General features: G+C 45.3%; 1 protein-coding gene across 1 annotated transcript in view; it reads right to left on the bottom strand.

The window, feature by feature from the left end:
* The window catches only part of PKP3 (plakophilin 3), a 71,546-nt gene that overhangs the window by 10,682 nt on the left and 45,587 nt on the right, over positions 1-15,277 (bottom strand). The window contains exons 3-8 of the mRNA XM_035122844.3: positions 10,816-10,904; positions 9,614-10,347; positions 8,407-8,530; positions 7,910-8,114; positions 2,747-2,921; positions 1,778-1,895 (exon numbers count right to left, since the gene is read on the bottom strand). Coding sequence (XP_034978735.1) covers positions 1,778-1,895; positions 2,747-2,921; positions 7,910-8,114; positions 8,407-8,530; positions 9,614-10,347; positions 10,816-10,904 — 1,445 coding nt within the window. The remainder of the gene's footprint in view (positions 1-1,777; positions 1,896-2,746; positions 2,922-7,909; positions 8,115-8,406; positions 8,531-9,613; positions 10,348-10,815; positions 10,905-15,277) is intronic.

Below are 15,277 nucleotides of genomic sequence, written 5' to 3'. Positions count from 1 at the left end.
CCCAGCTCCCTAAGCCGTTCCTCATAAGGCATCGTTTCCAGGCCTTTGACCATTTTGGTTGCCCTCTTCTGGACACATTCCAACTTGTCAGTATCCTTCTTGAACTGTGGTGCCCAGAACTGGACACAGTACTCCAGGTGAGGTCTGACCAGAGCAGAATACAGTGGTACTATTACTTCCCTTGATCTAGATGCTATACTCCTATTGATGCAGCCCAGAATTGCATTGGCTTTTTTAGCTGCTGCATCACACTGTTGACTCATGTCAAGTTTGTGGTCTACCAAGACTCCTAGATCCTTTTCACATGTACTGCTCTCAAGCCAGGTGTCTCCCATCCTGTGTTTGTGCCTTTCATTTTTTTTGCCCAAGTGTAGTACTTTACATTTCTCCTTGTTAAAATTCATATTGTTTGCTTTGGCCCAGTTGTCTAATCTGTTAAGGTCATTTTGAAGTGTGATCCTGTCCTCTGGGGTATTAGCCACCCCTCCCAATTTGGTGAAATCTGCAAACTTGCTCAGGATGCCCTCAAGCCCATCATCCAAGTCATTGATAAAGATGTTAAATAAAGATGTTGAATCTCCAAGGGACCCAGTCCACTCCGGGAACCCTTTCAACCTCCCTGGGACACAATCCTCCCCGGGAGATGCTACCATCAATACACCCAAGGACCCAATAAACAATAGGACCCCACAGACCTCAACCTTCCTCGGACAACTATACCTCTTCCACTCCACACAGGACTATAAAGGTAAGAGATGACATCTCGGACCCCGCCTACATCACCACTACCCCCCCACACCCCAAAAACCCACCTAGGGACCCATGACTACCTACATTCCACACCCACCCTCTAAAACTTTACGCCATCCCACATCTCCCCCACCTCGCCCCACTAACCTCCAAACCCCACCCGCACACCAATAACTGCCACCTTAGGACCCCTAACCACCTCCATTTTACACTTACTATACAACACCAACCACCCTCTATAACTTGACGCCATTCCGCAATACCCCAGTAACCCCAAACCCCCACGAAAAAAAACCACGCCCAGAGACACTTCACCCACGACAAAACTGTCCACAACACCATCCAATGACTACTTCAGAGACACTTCACCCATGACAAAACCTTTACCAATGACGTCCAATAGAGACCGCTCCACACTACCGCCGCACACACCCCAAGAGAAAACCCAAACCGCAATGCCCACACCTCTGGGTGTTGGTGTGAACGCCATGATTCCTCCACAAAATACATAAAGACAGAACAGACTTTCTAATATCAACTATCTTACTCCTTTCTTACTAATTTCACACACAATACCACAGCAATGCGTGGCAGGGCCAGCTAGTTGATGCATGTTTTGCCCTTCCTGTATTATGATTAAGATGGCTTAAGAAACAGGTGCCTTCTGCATGATCTCTTTAAAAACAGAGTAATTTCCAAAACATAATTACTCTTGATTAGAACATGAGCCGGGATCTAGAAGTCTGCTGGTTCTCTGCCACCACCTGACAAGAACAGATCTGGTGGCTGTAAGGAATAAAAGCATCGTCTGGCTTGGTACAGAAGAATGAAACTACAACCCTGGCCTAAGAAGATGGCCCTCAATGATTTAGGGAGAAATCATTCCACATCACAATTGTTTCCATGTACAAGAACAACCACAGAGAACTTGGCCTTGGAATAAAGATCTATTGGCCTTGTGTAGATAATGGTTCAGCCACAGCCACAGCACATTACAAGGCAACCAGCTAACAAGGGAAGGACTCACCTTGTCCTCTGACTTCCCTACTTCTAGTGAACTGTTAATGTAATTGACCATGGAGTCTACCAGCCCATGGCATTCACGCATCTTCTGACGAGTTTGCTGGCTGGCAGAGCTAAGATTCCTAGGAGGGAAACACAAAAGCATGTCATCACAAGGAATAATATTCCTGTCACCTGAGACCTGCCATCACATCTTAAAAGGTCAAACTAATTAATATACTAAATAGAGAAAGCAGGAGATTCTGCCAGGTACATATCCGAGGGAAGCAGTATCTCTCGGGTAAATTCTTCTGCTTGACCTGGCAGCTGCATATGTATAAGGCAGAGAACGAACATGATCTTGACAATGGAACCCCAAAAGTAGGCTGCAGACCTAACCCTATTTACCTGAGAGCAAGGCCTGTTGAATTCAATAGAAATTATCTCTGAGTAAACATAGTTAGGACTGCACTGTGAGTCTCACTGTCATGGGCAGCCAAATGAGACCCATGCAAAGAGAAATGGGCAGGGCTGCATTGTCAGTCAAACTGGTCCATTTTACAATCCACGACAGAGCCCCAGAAGCTATTCGTAGACACCGCGAATAAGTGTGACATTCTTGGCTTTAAAAATCAAAAGTGCCAATTCATTGTGGACTTTGATTAAACCGAAGTGACATTGTTTAACAGTCCCCTCCCAACCCCTTGATTCTGTCCTGGAAGGTGCACCAACTGATTGTTCATGCCGTCTTAGTAGCAATGTACTAAGAGAAGGGCAGAGTGCGAATGACAACATTGGTGCCAGCTTACACTATGGACCACTTTGCCCTGCCATGGAAGCTTTTACAGTGTAAAAGTAGCGCTGCCTCTGTTTCTTTAATATTGCTTCACCGAGGATATTGAAATATTGCCACATCATGCATAGCTTTCCCGAGTTGGTCTTATAAGGATCCAATAGCCATGGAATATGTATTTCCTTTAGTAAGGAGAAATACCTGAGGAAGCCAGTAGCATTGTAGAAGATTTCTGCTTCTGAGGCATTTTGCTGGATAAGAGCAGCATTGCCTGTCCCAGACAGGGGAATCAAGACCAGGTCTGTGAGCTTCTCCAGCGTGTCACGTGCCAGGCGGTCCTTGAGGTTATCGCTGGAAGACAGATTCCAGAGGATGCCTGCAGAGCAATGAGACAAGGATGTGTAAGGAAACTTCACTACAGAAACCACTGTTTCCCCACAAGATGGGGAAACTCACAGCTTCCTGAGGAACTGTAAGCAGTAAGTAGTGTGTTTTTTTCATGCCTGGGTGGCTCCCATGTCTTATTAAATCATCATCACTGTGCAAAATGCTTCACAATCTTTACTCACTTGTCGCCAGAATAAGCCTGCAAGTTAGGCCACTCATACTTTAGCTTCACAGATAGGCAACTGAGGCCCAGTTTACAGGAAGATTTCCTCACACCCAGGCCCTTATTTTCTTCACTGGATCATAAAAGGAAGAACTGTAGCTCAGTGGCAGAGCATCTGCTTTGCATGCAGAAAGGTCCCCGGGTTCAATTCCCAGCATCTCCAGGTAGGGCTGGAAATCTCCCCCATATGAAACCCTTGGGAGCTGCTGCCAGTCAGTGAAGACAACACTGAGCTATACAGACCAGTGTTCTGACTTTGTATAAAGCAGCTTGCTATATATTCCTTTCCTATGAATCTCTGAATAGCACATGGCTTGCTATTTGCTTAATGGTTTTAATGGAACTCATCGTACTTCGTTTGATTTGGGGTTCTATGTATAGGGTGTTTCCTTGAAGTTGCTCATGACATCTCCAGACAGCCATCCCTTTAAACATTAAGAGTAGCTAGCAAGCAGCATCCCACACAATGCTATTTAAAGTACAGTTGAAGTGAATTGGAAAATCAATGTAAAAAAGCAAATATCAATCAACCATGTTCAAAACCTTCTTATAAACCCTGCAAAGCAATTAACCAGTTCCAAAGGGATAAAATAACAAAGCACTGAAAATCCAAGTATCTGCTCTGCAAATTTTGCAAGAAGCAATCTCAAAAGAATAGCTATACTGTATTTGCCACTCAGTTGTATGCTTTTGTTCAATGGGCAAGGTGGCCTTAGGATTCCAATATACAAACACGAAACTCTTTGGACTGATACCCTGGGATAAGTAAGAAGACATTACTTTCCTATTTATCAGATGAAACTAAGATTGTTTTCTATCTACATTAGTATTGCAAAAGTGATGTACCACATGATGCTGTGGTTGCTTAAATATATAAAATGTTGTGTGAGTTGGTTTTTTTTAAGAGAATAGATCTATTTGTTTCAAACCTCAAATCCACAACTACAGAATTTCAAAATGAACAAAAATGCACCGTTCAAAAAGGGGGACATATTGTGATCTCATTGTGGCAGCACTTCATTCTATTCATATGGTTTCCAAGGGTATTTTGGAATGGGTGCTTGAAGTGTTGATTCCTTGTGGCAAATGGATCATTTGAAGGTTCCATCCCAGGACAAATATCAACATGTGTGTGTGTGTTGAGAGAGGGGTGGGGGGAGAGAGAGAACTGCTAATTTCAGTGGGGCCTCCATAGATGAAAATATTAGAATTTTGAGCTGTTATCTGTTAACCACCCAAATCAGCCTGAGTGACAGAATGAGACCAAACAGCAGCCCCAGCAACTCCTCCAAGAAATGACAACAAGAGAAAGATGCAGGCAGACGCCATGTAGAAACTTGTACGGATCCAAGCCCTGTAAGACTGTCAGCATTACTGGGATGCTTTACTACAAAGACAAGAATGGTTGAGTCACATGAACTTGTTGGAGCAAGACAGCCCTGCAGGCTCTGCCATGTGTCAACCTTGTTCTTCCAGGAACTCATCTAACCTCTTCCCTGTTGCAGTTCCTCAAACCTGAGATCTTTCCTGCAGTACTGACAGGATAATGTCTGACTTGCTCAGCTTTGTCCAGACCAGCTTGCTCTTCTTTCTTTACCTCTACTGGGATGCTCTACATCAGGCATGTCAAACCTGCGGCCCTCCAGATGTTTTGGACTACAATTCCCATCTTCCCCAACCACTGGTCCTGCTAGCTAGGGATCATGGGAGTTGTAGGCCAAAACATCTGGAGGGCCACAGGTTTGACATGCCTGCTCTACATCAACAAACAGACCAGATCCTCAGCCAGGCCCAGCACCATCTTTTGGAGGGGAGTGCTGGGCCATCTGCCCTAAGTGCCCCCCAGCACAAACCAGCCTCCCAATACCCACCACCACTTAGTTCCCTGGGCTGCAACCACTGAGCTCCCTCTCCCCCTAGCTCTGACATGGGCTCACCAGGCACTCCTCTGATTGGGTAAGCTGACTGGCAAATGCAACCATGAGCTCCCCCCTTGAATTCACAGGTGAGTCGGGTTAATCTATGCCAGCACTGGGAGGAGGGCTGTAAAGGGCTGGAATCAGAGCAGCCACCAGGCTCCCAGCCCATTAAGGTGCTGCTGAGGTAAGGGGCAGGGCAAGAAAAGTGTCAGTGCTGGGGTGCATGGACCCCCGGTTCCACTATGTTGACAGGATCAACAGATATTCTGGATACAATTTTCAAGAAAGCAGGAAACACACACACACACCTATTAAAATATGCCCAAGAGAAAAAATGCATACTCATTGAGAGAAACAGAGTAACACAATAGGCTATGGGGAGAAATCAAAATTTTACTGGGGAAGCTCTATTTAATGGAGAAATGAGATAAATCAGGAAAAGTGAGTGCTTGGTTCTCACAGAGTTCGAGTTACTGTGAAAGCAGAGCAGGAATGAGAGTTCAGCCCACAAGAGTGCTTCCAAGAGCCAATATTCGTTCATACATGAAACAGTATACACCTCATGTTGGGATTGGATTGGGAGCACTAAGACATGAACTAGGGGGAAAGATGTTGAGTTCTGGAGGAAGGAATCTGTAGTTATACACAGAGATTTAAGTATGAAAGGGGTAGGCAAGTAATTGGGCAAGAGAAGATAAAGAAGACGTGTGAGAGGAAATTCCCATAAAAGAGTGAGTGGCAGGCATGATAAAGGGAGTGAGTTTTAACCTGCTTCAGGAGAAAACTAAAGGGATGGTGCAGATTTGGATGGGATATATCCAGACTGAGATTGCGCACTGGTGATGATGAAGGATTTGGATTATAGGGAAGGGAACTACTACATGAAAGCTAGCAAAGTGGGCAAGTTTGTCTGATTTAGAAAGTGAGCCTTGCACAGCACAGCAATTCACCCTGTCCGACTGGGAGAAGCGGAACAACAAATCACTAAATGCATCAGTGCAATGTTTGCTTTAGATGTTTTCAGATTACTGATTTGCCTACTACGATATGTCTCAGTAGGCTTCCCTGTATACAGGAGAGGTAAGGAAACATGCCCACAAAACGTATTATTAATTTTGTCATGTGGTTGGCAAAAAGTGGGAGATCAGTGTGTGTGTGTGTGTGTGTGTGTGCGCGCACACACACACACACACACACACACACACACACACAGCTATAGCCAGACAAGAATGCAGTTGTCTTGTCTCTTCCCCACCTCCAATCCATATATACCAGCAGCAAAAGGCTAATCTCATGCACAGAACGAGGTATGCCCTGGGCTGTGATATCTGGGGATTACTCTTTCCATCCTCCGATTGTATTCAGCTAAAGCCACTTTCACAGACTCCACCATGCTTGTAATAAGCATTAAAGCTCATTGCATCATAGCTTCTGGACCTAACTTTCCCATTAGCCTGGTATTAGATTAGACAATCAGAGCCTGTTGGGCAGGATTAGGAAGGTCCTTTTGTAACAGAAGCAAATGTAATCTCTTCTGTTGGCTGGACCTCTATATTCAGTGCCCTTGCTCTCTCCCAGTGGAAAATACAGTTGCAGACAGGCTGGAGTCAGGTCCCAACCCACACCCTGGCCCTCCCTACCACCTATATTTATCACCTTCCTTTGCACACCATGACACACAGAGCAACCAGAGTGCGTAATCTGAGGATTTGGAACTCCCTCCCCCAGCCTACGTAGCTCTCCAGATTCTGCCAGGTTTTGTGTTTTCCTCTATGAGGATTTGCTGGTGCTTATCCCATTCTCTTTGTGAATGGGCAGGGGTGCCAATCTGAGCTCAGAGAGTGTTTCAATAAACTGGGAGTTGCTAGTATCCTACTGATTTATTCTGTTCACAGGTTAGTGTGCCTTCCAAGCTTTTTGTGAATTGAGAAATGAGACACCTGGAAAATTTGTGCTGAGGTGTAGGGGGTCAGGGTCAGGGGCTGGGGCTGGGTGGGGGGTAGGAGAGCGGCTAGTTCTGAAGGGGACCTGGGACAAAAAGGAGGGGAGCAGCATAGAGAAAAAAAGCTCTAGATGCAAATGTATCATGTGCAGTGGAAAAGATGATGCAGGTGCATGCAAGGTGATTCATGGACCAAACACAATTAAGGTGCATGAGAAAAGACCAAAGTTGGTCTTCATATACAAATTCAAATACATGCAGGTGTGGGCTACTCTAGTCTTATTTGAAGGCGGGGTGGGGATTTATTAACAGCAAAATACTGCTCAAATGTAGGCAAGCCCTTACTTTGCATGCAGAAGGTCCCAGGTTCAATCCCTGGCACCTCCAGAAGAGCTGGGAAATTATTATTTTTATTTATTGAATTTATATACTGCCCTATACCCACAGGTCTCAGGGCGGTTCACAGGATAAAATCGGAATATAAAACCACACAATACATAATCAAAATAAAAACAACAACAACCCAATAACTCACTTGCCCGAAACCCCAGAGAGCTACTCCATGTCAGTGTGGATAAAACTGAGTTTGATGAACAAGTGGTCTATGACTCTAGGAGTTAGAGAGAGATATTTGGCTTTACTTACTGGCTTTATTGCGGCTTTGCAGTACTGCATTGATTTCATTGTCATTTGTATTTTACTTGGGCCAAACCCATGAAGTGCAGGCAGGCAGAATCCAAGTTGCAGCAAGAACTCCTAGGAGTGACAGTAGGGCAGGGGGCTACTCATGGGAAGACTATTTGGGGCCGCAGCTCTGTGGCAAATATAATGTTCAGCTCTAAACACTAGAGAGCTTGCCTCATCATAACTTGCCTGATGCAAAGTTCTCTCACCTGTGACATTCTTGCGCAACTCATCATCTTGCTCGCATAAAGTGCGCATCAGCTCATAGATCCCATTTTCTTCCACCAGGGCCAGCTTGTTTTCAGCATTGTCATAGATGAGGTTACGCATGGCTCCAGTGGCATGGCGCTGCACCTCATGGTTGGAGTTGTTGAAGAGCTTCACTAGTTTGGGCACGGCTTGGAGGCTGCGAGCCTGTTGAGGCAGAGAGACAGAGACAGAAAGAGCAGTACACTTGTCAGAGAGAAACAAGGAAGCAGGTCTCTGCATTGAACTTTTCAGTATGCCATGCCACCTAAGGCTGCCTGCTCTGTTCTCAGATAACTTACCCACCCCCACAGGCAAGAGCCCAATGCATTAGAATGAGTGCTGTTGCAGGCTTTTCAATGAGACGTATCAGTGACTAAACCTGCAATCCACATTGGTCCCCCCTGGGGGCTCAGGCCCATTCCCAGTATCGCCTTGGGATATGCCTCTGCTGCCTCACCTGTTTCTTGGCATCATTGTCGCTATAGCATTTGTGCTGGATGTAGGCAGCTCCAAGAACCTGTAAGTTGGGGTCACTGGCCATCAGGTATTTCACCGCAGAAGGGAGATCAATGTCATCAAACCTGAAAATCAAGGCCTAGTTAGAGGGGATAGTGTGCATTTTCCCATCTTCACCTCATTCACACAGAGCTTTAATAAATGTCCCCTGAATGCTCTCTCTCTCTCTCTCTCTCTCTCTCTCTCTCTCTCTCTCTCTCTCTCTCTCTCTCTCTCTCTCTCTCTCTGTGTGTGTGTGTGTGTGTGTGTGTGTAGAGCAAATATTAATATCTTTATTTTATCATGTTTGCAGATCGAAGGTATACAAAGGGTTTTTCTTTCTTTTCTTTTTTTTGCAAAACCAAAAGTATTTTGTAAAAAGGGGGGGGATAGAGGGGTTTGGAATTGAGAATTAGATGGCAAAGGAGAAGACTGAAAGGGCAGGAAGGTCCAGCACAGCAGAAAAGCACACTGAGTAACAGCTGCAAACCTTTGGTCAGGCTTACTCTGTTTTCTGAACCCTTACTATTTGGTTCTTGTAGTTCTGTGCCTTTCTTCCCTAACTGCAATGGCTACAGTAGAAGCATGCTTTGTTCTTCAAAATTATGAGACTGGAGAGTCTCAGAATGAAAGCTACCAAAATGGATTCCAGATTCTGTGCTTCCACAATGGATATGCTGAAAACAGAAAGCAAAGCATAGTATTCCACCCCACCCCACCAAGGGAATTACAGAATGAAAAAGGAATATTATTTATAGGGAAGTATACTTATTAACTCATAAGTCAACACCCTACTAGCCATAAACAAGTGGATGGACAGAGGCTGCCACATTGCCTTGGCTTTGGCTTCAGGATGTTACATTCAAAGCACTCTAACATGAAGTTTGGGAATTATGGGGGAAAGAAGAGTAGAAGCCCTATCATCTTGCTTGAAGCACCATCAGTTGTACTTTGCTGCTAGAGTAAAGGCATATTTCCAGAGAGGGACAACATTCACATGACTCACTGAGCAGCATCAAACAAGTGATGATCAACTACTTCAAGGAAAAAATATCACCAAGGCAGGAAGAACACGATGCTCTGTGTCCCTGATTGTTCCTCTTTCTTTAGACCACCTACGCTGGGAACAGAGTGCCCCACACCCTGCAAGTAAACCGCAGGACACTCACCCTCCAGAGAAGGACTGCTGGGACATCAGTGTGTTGTGACCATCGTACATGTCAATGGCACGCAGGTCTTGCAAATGGTGGTTGGAGTCAGCCAAGCTGCGCACAGAGGGGGCACGGGAACTGCGTTCCATCATTCCTGCATAGGAGCTCCCGACCTGAGAAGCCTGGACCGCACCGTAGGTGCCCGTGCTAAGGCGGGAGCGGTTGTTGCTCTGGAAGCGCTGCAAGGTGCGCATGGCCGGTGCACGGATGACGGGCCTGTTCTGCGGTGCCTCCACACCATCCATCCAATCGATGGGCCCCTTCATGCCGGCGTTGGAGCCGGCGCTCATCTGCCTTTCAAAGGTGTAGGATCTGCTGAAGCCGCCACCTGCCCGGTTTTTGTAGAGAGCTGCCTGGGCCAGTGGATCCAGCTGCTCAGACACAATGCTGTAGTGGTCATCTACACCCCCAGGACTGCCTGGCCCATCCGCCAGGCGCAGGGAGCGCAGGGACATGGTGTCATAGTTCTGATGCCCCCGGTAGTTCCGCTCATGAAAAGACCTGGGGCGGGGGGCAGTGCTGGCAGACTGAGACAGCGTGTAATTTGGGCTATAAGCCAGGCCCTTTGGCCCAACGCCATTGCTGATGGAGGCCATTCTCTTGTTGGGACTGAGGTCCACCGCTGAGCGCGAGGACCAGCTAGTAGTTTTCACGGTGCTGTAACCTTTCTTTCCAGCTGGTGGTTGGTACAGCTACAATGGCAGGAAAGAAGGGAGTGCAATGTTTATTTTCAAAAGGAGATAGACTCTTCTATCAAATGAAATACTGTACAGTATTTGGTTTGTCCTGCAAATGCCACACCCCAGCTGCAAGGTCAAGTGGGATCTTTCCATACCACCCATTTATTTGCCCTTGATGGGCACCATCCTTAGTGAACTGGCAGGCCACATTCTGCTCTTAGTTAACAGCCATGCTGCTCTGCACAGAATCTTAAAAGCTGGCAGAGCTGGCTCTGACACCATCACTGGGATATTTACTGAAACAATCACTGCAAGATTGCATAGTACCATGGGGACCAGTTTTACAAAAGCAGGGAGAGCAAAAGTGGGAATTAGATTCCTTTAACGCTGGTGGTAATCATCCCGACAGTCATCATCACCCACAATCGCAGTTCATTAGCAATCAATAGGCAGTAGAAAGAGCTAGGTTTTTGAACTTACAGAGCTTTTGGGGGCTGTGCCATTTGTCTGGGATCTGGAGCTGTAGTGCTGCTGCAGAGTGCTGCATTGGCCATTGGTGGAGTTTCCGCCTGCAGGACAAGAATACATTGAGCTCACTTAGCAAGGACAGTATTGCTTTGTTTGGCAAACAGTCCAACAGTTGGGGCAGGAGGACAGCAACAGGCTGGAAGTGACTAAACTTGGAAGGAGAAATACAATATGCATGAAAATATCAGACTTTATCCTTCAAATTCTAGAGGTCTGGATTCTGGGTCCATGGCTGACCTCAGTTTCTATGTTAATCAAAACAAGTGTCTTGGCTTCAATTACTCCCATGTTATGTTTCCCAGTTAATCCTGGGAACTAGTTTATACTGTTACACGGTTGGTTGTTCTAGCCTAATATTGTCCCCTCAGACTGGAAACAGTTCTCCAGGGTCCCAGGCACAGGTCCTTCTCAGCCCTGCAATGAGAGATCCTGTTAACTGGAGATGCCACAAGCTGACCCTAAGTGTCATGATTCCAGAGTGACCAGGACACCAAAACAGAGACTATAGCATCACCGGCCTAGGAGCCACATCAGGTTCCTGACTCTGTCTCCAATGCTGGTGATCAGGGAACCACTGAAGTCCATCTCATACAACATGAGATGGAGCCACAAATGGAATCTTCCCCAGGGCCCATGGAACTGAGTGTCTCCCATACTAGCTTGCCAGTCTAATGGCAAAGAGTGTGTGCTAGGTAGGAAGCTATAGAGTGCAGGAGACTCTAGCAGGAGGAGCAAGAGACTCTAGCAGGAGGAGCCTAGAAGAGGTGACTGAAGGCAGAGGCTCAAAATTTCAATTCCAGCTCTGGTTTGAGCAAGCTCCTCAACTAAGAGCTTTTCTTGCTACATGGGCTCCTCCATGGGACCAGAAGAGGACAAAGACAGAGGTACATCAAAAAGAATCCACCTAATCCAGCATTCTTTTTTCTAGCTGGAAACTTGTAAGCCGTAGCATGATGTCTATGCTATTTGTCCACCAGAAACCACTATCCTCCATCTATACTTGGGAGATTCAATTTCACCGTCATGGCTTCCTGCAATATATATCTTAGACCAAGCAGCCTATGTGATGAAAGACCATAGTGGCTGTCTATGACACAGTTCTATACCTTATGGCAGCCCAGGGAATTCAGAGAAGTGGAAGCCACCAGACCTTCGACCTTATGAATCCTCCACCACACGGGAACTGGCCTTACTCGGGATTTACAGGTACCTTCAGAACCCTGTACTAACTTCTTAAGCAATGTCACCTCTTTAGTCCTAGGCATTCTGGTTGGGAAACAGTTGCTTATGTGTCTGGGTTACCTTATCTTTTTTTCTCACCTACCCAGGCCTTTGCCAAGTGACGTTATAGCCTATGTACCAAATTGTTGTTTTCTGGGTGCTTTTGGGGATGGCATCCTTGGTTTATCTAACCACTGTCCTTTAAGTGCCTTGCTCTCACTATAATCTATATTTCATTCCTTCTGATAACTCATTTACGGGGACACTACAGTTACTCAGAAGTGTGGAAGATGTTCTCTGCAGTTACACAGAGGAACTTTGGCCCAACCTAACTTTGTATATCTCAGGGATGAACCCTGTCATTGGAAACAGATCCTAGGAATGAACCCTGGAGGAAATTAAGTCCTAGCACTAACTTGAGCATTAATAAATGCTGAGTAGCACAGGGCTATTTACTGCTTGATAGATTCCTGGATATGAAAGCTTCTGTTAATTCAGTCTAAAATTACACTGGCCTCCATTTCACTCCACTGCATAAAACTGTTGACTCAGTTGGTTATCTATTATCACCCTTAAATGCTTGTTGGCATCATGACTGCATAGCCAATTATCCAATATCTTGTCAAGGGTCTCTGACCTGAACCTAATTTTCAAAGCTATCCCTCATTGCCCTTGCAATGTCCCTGTTGTCCACCATATGTTCCTAGTCATTTGGATTTGCCTGCAGCTAAGCCTTATATAGCTCGGAGAGGCCATTGTAGCGCCTGCCAAAACCATAGCAAAAAGCTCGCAAACACATCGAGGTGTCCCACACTTTCTGGAGCGTAAATTACTGTTACAAACATGTCCTTTATTTCAGAACCTCCTTGTTTTCCACAAGACAACTGTCTAGCTCCCACTCTTTGAGCTTGTCAACTCTTCCAAAGACACCTTCATCCTCTACAAAGGCTCAAAGCTTTTCACAAAGAACACAAGGGCATAATAAGTACCTTGCTGGTTCAGATCAAAGGTCTACCTAGCCAGTCCATCATTCTGCCTCAGAATGTGGGCAGCCAGGTGTCTCTGACAAACTCACTAGACAAAAAATGGCAACAGTCATACCCTTCAGTTCGTTTTCAAACAGCTGGTATTCACTTAAACTAGGGATGTAGCCTCAAAACATGGGAATGTGTTTTGCTATCATGGGTAACAGCTATCAAAAGTAAGCTAAGCTTGAACTCATCACCATACTTGTGGTGTCATGCCATTAGTTAATGAACCACACTATGAATAAGTACTTTTTCTTCATCCTAGATCAAATACTTCTTGGAGCAACTTTGTGTTCTGTTCTTATGGGAGAAGATGGACAATTTCTCTCTCTCCGTTCACTTCACATCATTCATGATTGTATAAACTTTAGCTTGTGCCCTCTGAGTTGTCTATTTTCTAAGCCAAGTAAACTCTTATTTCATTTTTATAGGAATCTTCACTTCCCCAATTATCTCTCTTATGTCAGGTTGTTTTGTCTTTGCTGAGATATGAGTTATCCTCCATCTTACTGCATTTGGCTCTTCCCTTTCCTGTCATCCATTTATTTGTGGTGGTTTTCTGATGCACCTTTAATCAGATTGTAATAGCATGGTGGTTCACATTTCACCTACGCATGAATTCCTGGATAATATCCCAGAACACACTGTACTGGGATCTGGCACAGTGCCTTCTGGATAATGACACCTCCACTCACTTTTTGGGAAGAAAGTGGAAATGGCTACACATTTTGGAAAGATGGTCTATTCATCCATTATGATTTAAAATCATTAGTGTGATGATTATTAAAGGTGCCTTTGTTCAGAGGTGCATGCCTCCTAGGGCAACTGCAAGGTAGAAGGCAAAAATGAAAATGGCAGGGAATTGTACTGGCTTTGCACTTGTCAGAGGCCCAGTTGGGACATAACACTAAGCCAAACCATGGCTTAGAGTGAATAAGCAAACGTGCATGTTCCCAGAGAGAAGACTGGCCATTTTGCTTCTTCTTTGGTCCTGCTGCTGCCATGTTGCTGTGAGCTGAGCAAGGCAAACCATAGAACAAACTTTGGCTACAGCTCACAGTTTGTATGGAGCAAGATAAACCATGAGCCCAGGTTTGGACACAACACTAAGCGAAATCACGGCACAGTGCTGGATGTTCTCCCAGCTGTGTCACACACAATCCTTGATCATAGGTCATATTGTGGGTGAGAGAGAAGGAAAGACCAGGACATTAGCACCGCTATCTGCACTGAACAAGCTTGCACCTGCAGTTTTAGTAGAGGAAACCTCCAAAGCAAAGGCACTTGCTTCCTGTGCCCTTCACAAAAAGGACCCTATAGTCGTAGTTTACAAGTCAGGTGCCAAAGAACGGTGTGGGAAATGGCTTTGGAGCTGTCCTCTCACTTTCTTATCTGCAAAATGCTTGGTTTTCTTCTTACTTGGCTGCACTGGTTCTCCTTTCCGACAAACAGAAATGCAAGACAATCCCACAGAGGGGCTTGCTAATAGGCTTCAGCTCCTTGTGTTCCCTCTCCATTAACTTTCTCCACTCCTTCTTTCCCAGGCATTCTTTCATTTTGTATAAATATTAAAACACTTTTTAAATGGTTGCTTAACAAAGGCCCTTTTTAGAAAGCTGTAACCTGGCACAGTTCCTGGATAGCTGAAGGGAGTTGACCAGCTATCAGCGCAGCCATAATGCTACTGAGTGATTGTATTTCAGAAGCTGCAGAGTCATCGGGAGAGACCTGAGCCAAAATCCAGCAAGTAGAATGTTTTTGGTGGGCTCAGTTTTTGTTCTGAGCCAATGTTTTTTCTCAGAACCATCTGACTGCTTTTGTGGCTGTGAGGGAGGAGATACACACAGCAGTAAGCCTATCCCATATCCATTTTACAAGAATCTGTAGAAGATAACAACTTAACTCAGAAGAAGTGTAAAACATGGTTTACCACTAAACTTGAATGAACAAAACCTTATTTTGACTGATGTTTGAACCAGACCAAGACACAAGTCTTAACCCCTATGGGCAAGTTTACACTAGCAGTTTTTTGGATGATACCATATGAGATGCACCCCTAAGACTGGAAATATTGTGTATTCCCCAGAGACAGCACACTATTGGTGTGTGTGTGTGTGTGTGTGTGTGTGTGTGTGTTTTAAAGCTGGGGAACAGTTTTTGCTCCT

Source organism: Zootoca vivipara, chromosome 1 (genome assembly GCF_965207765.1).
Source record: "Zootoca vivipara chromosome 1, rZooViv2.hap1.1, whole genome shotgun sequence".
NCBI lineage: Eukaryota > Metazoa > Chordata > Lepidosauria > Squamata > Lacertidae > Zootoca > Zootoca vivipara.
The sequence above is the reverse complement of the archived record's forward strand: the minus strand, read 5'-3'. Positions and strand labels throughout refer to the sequence as shown.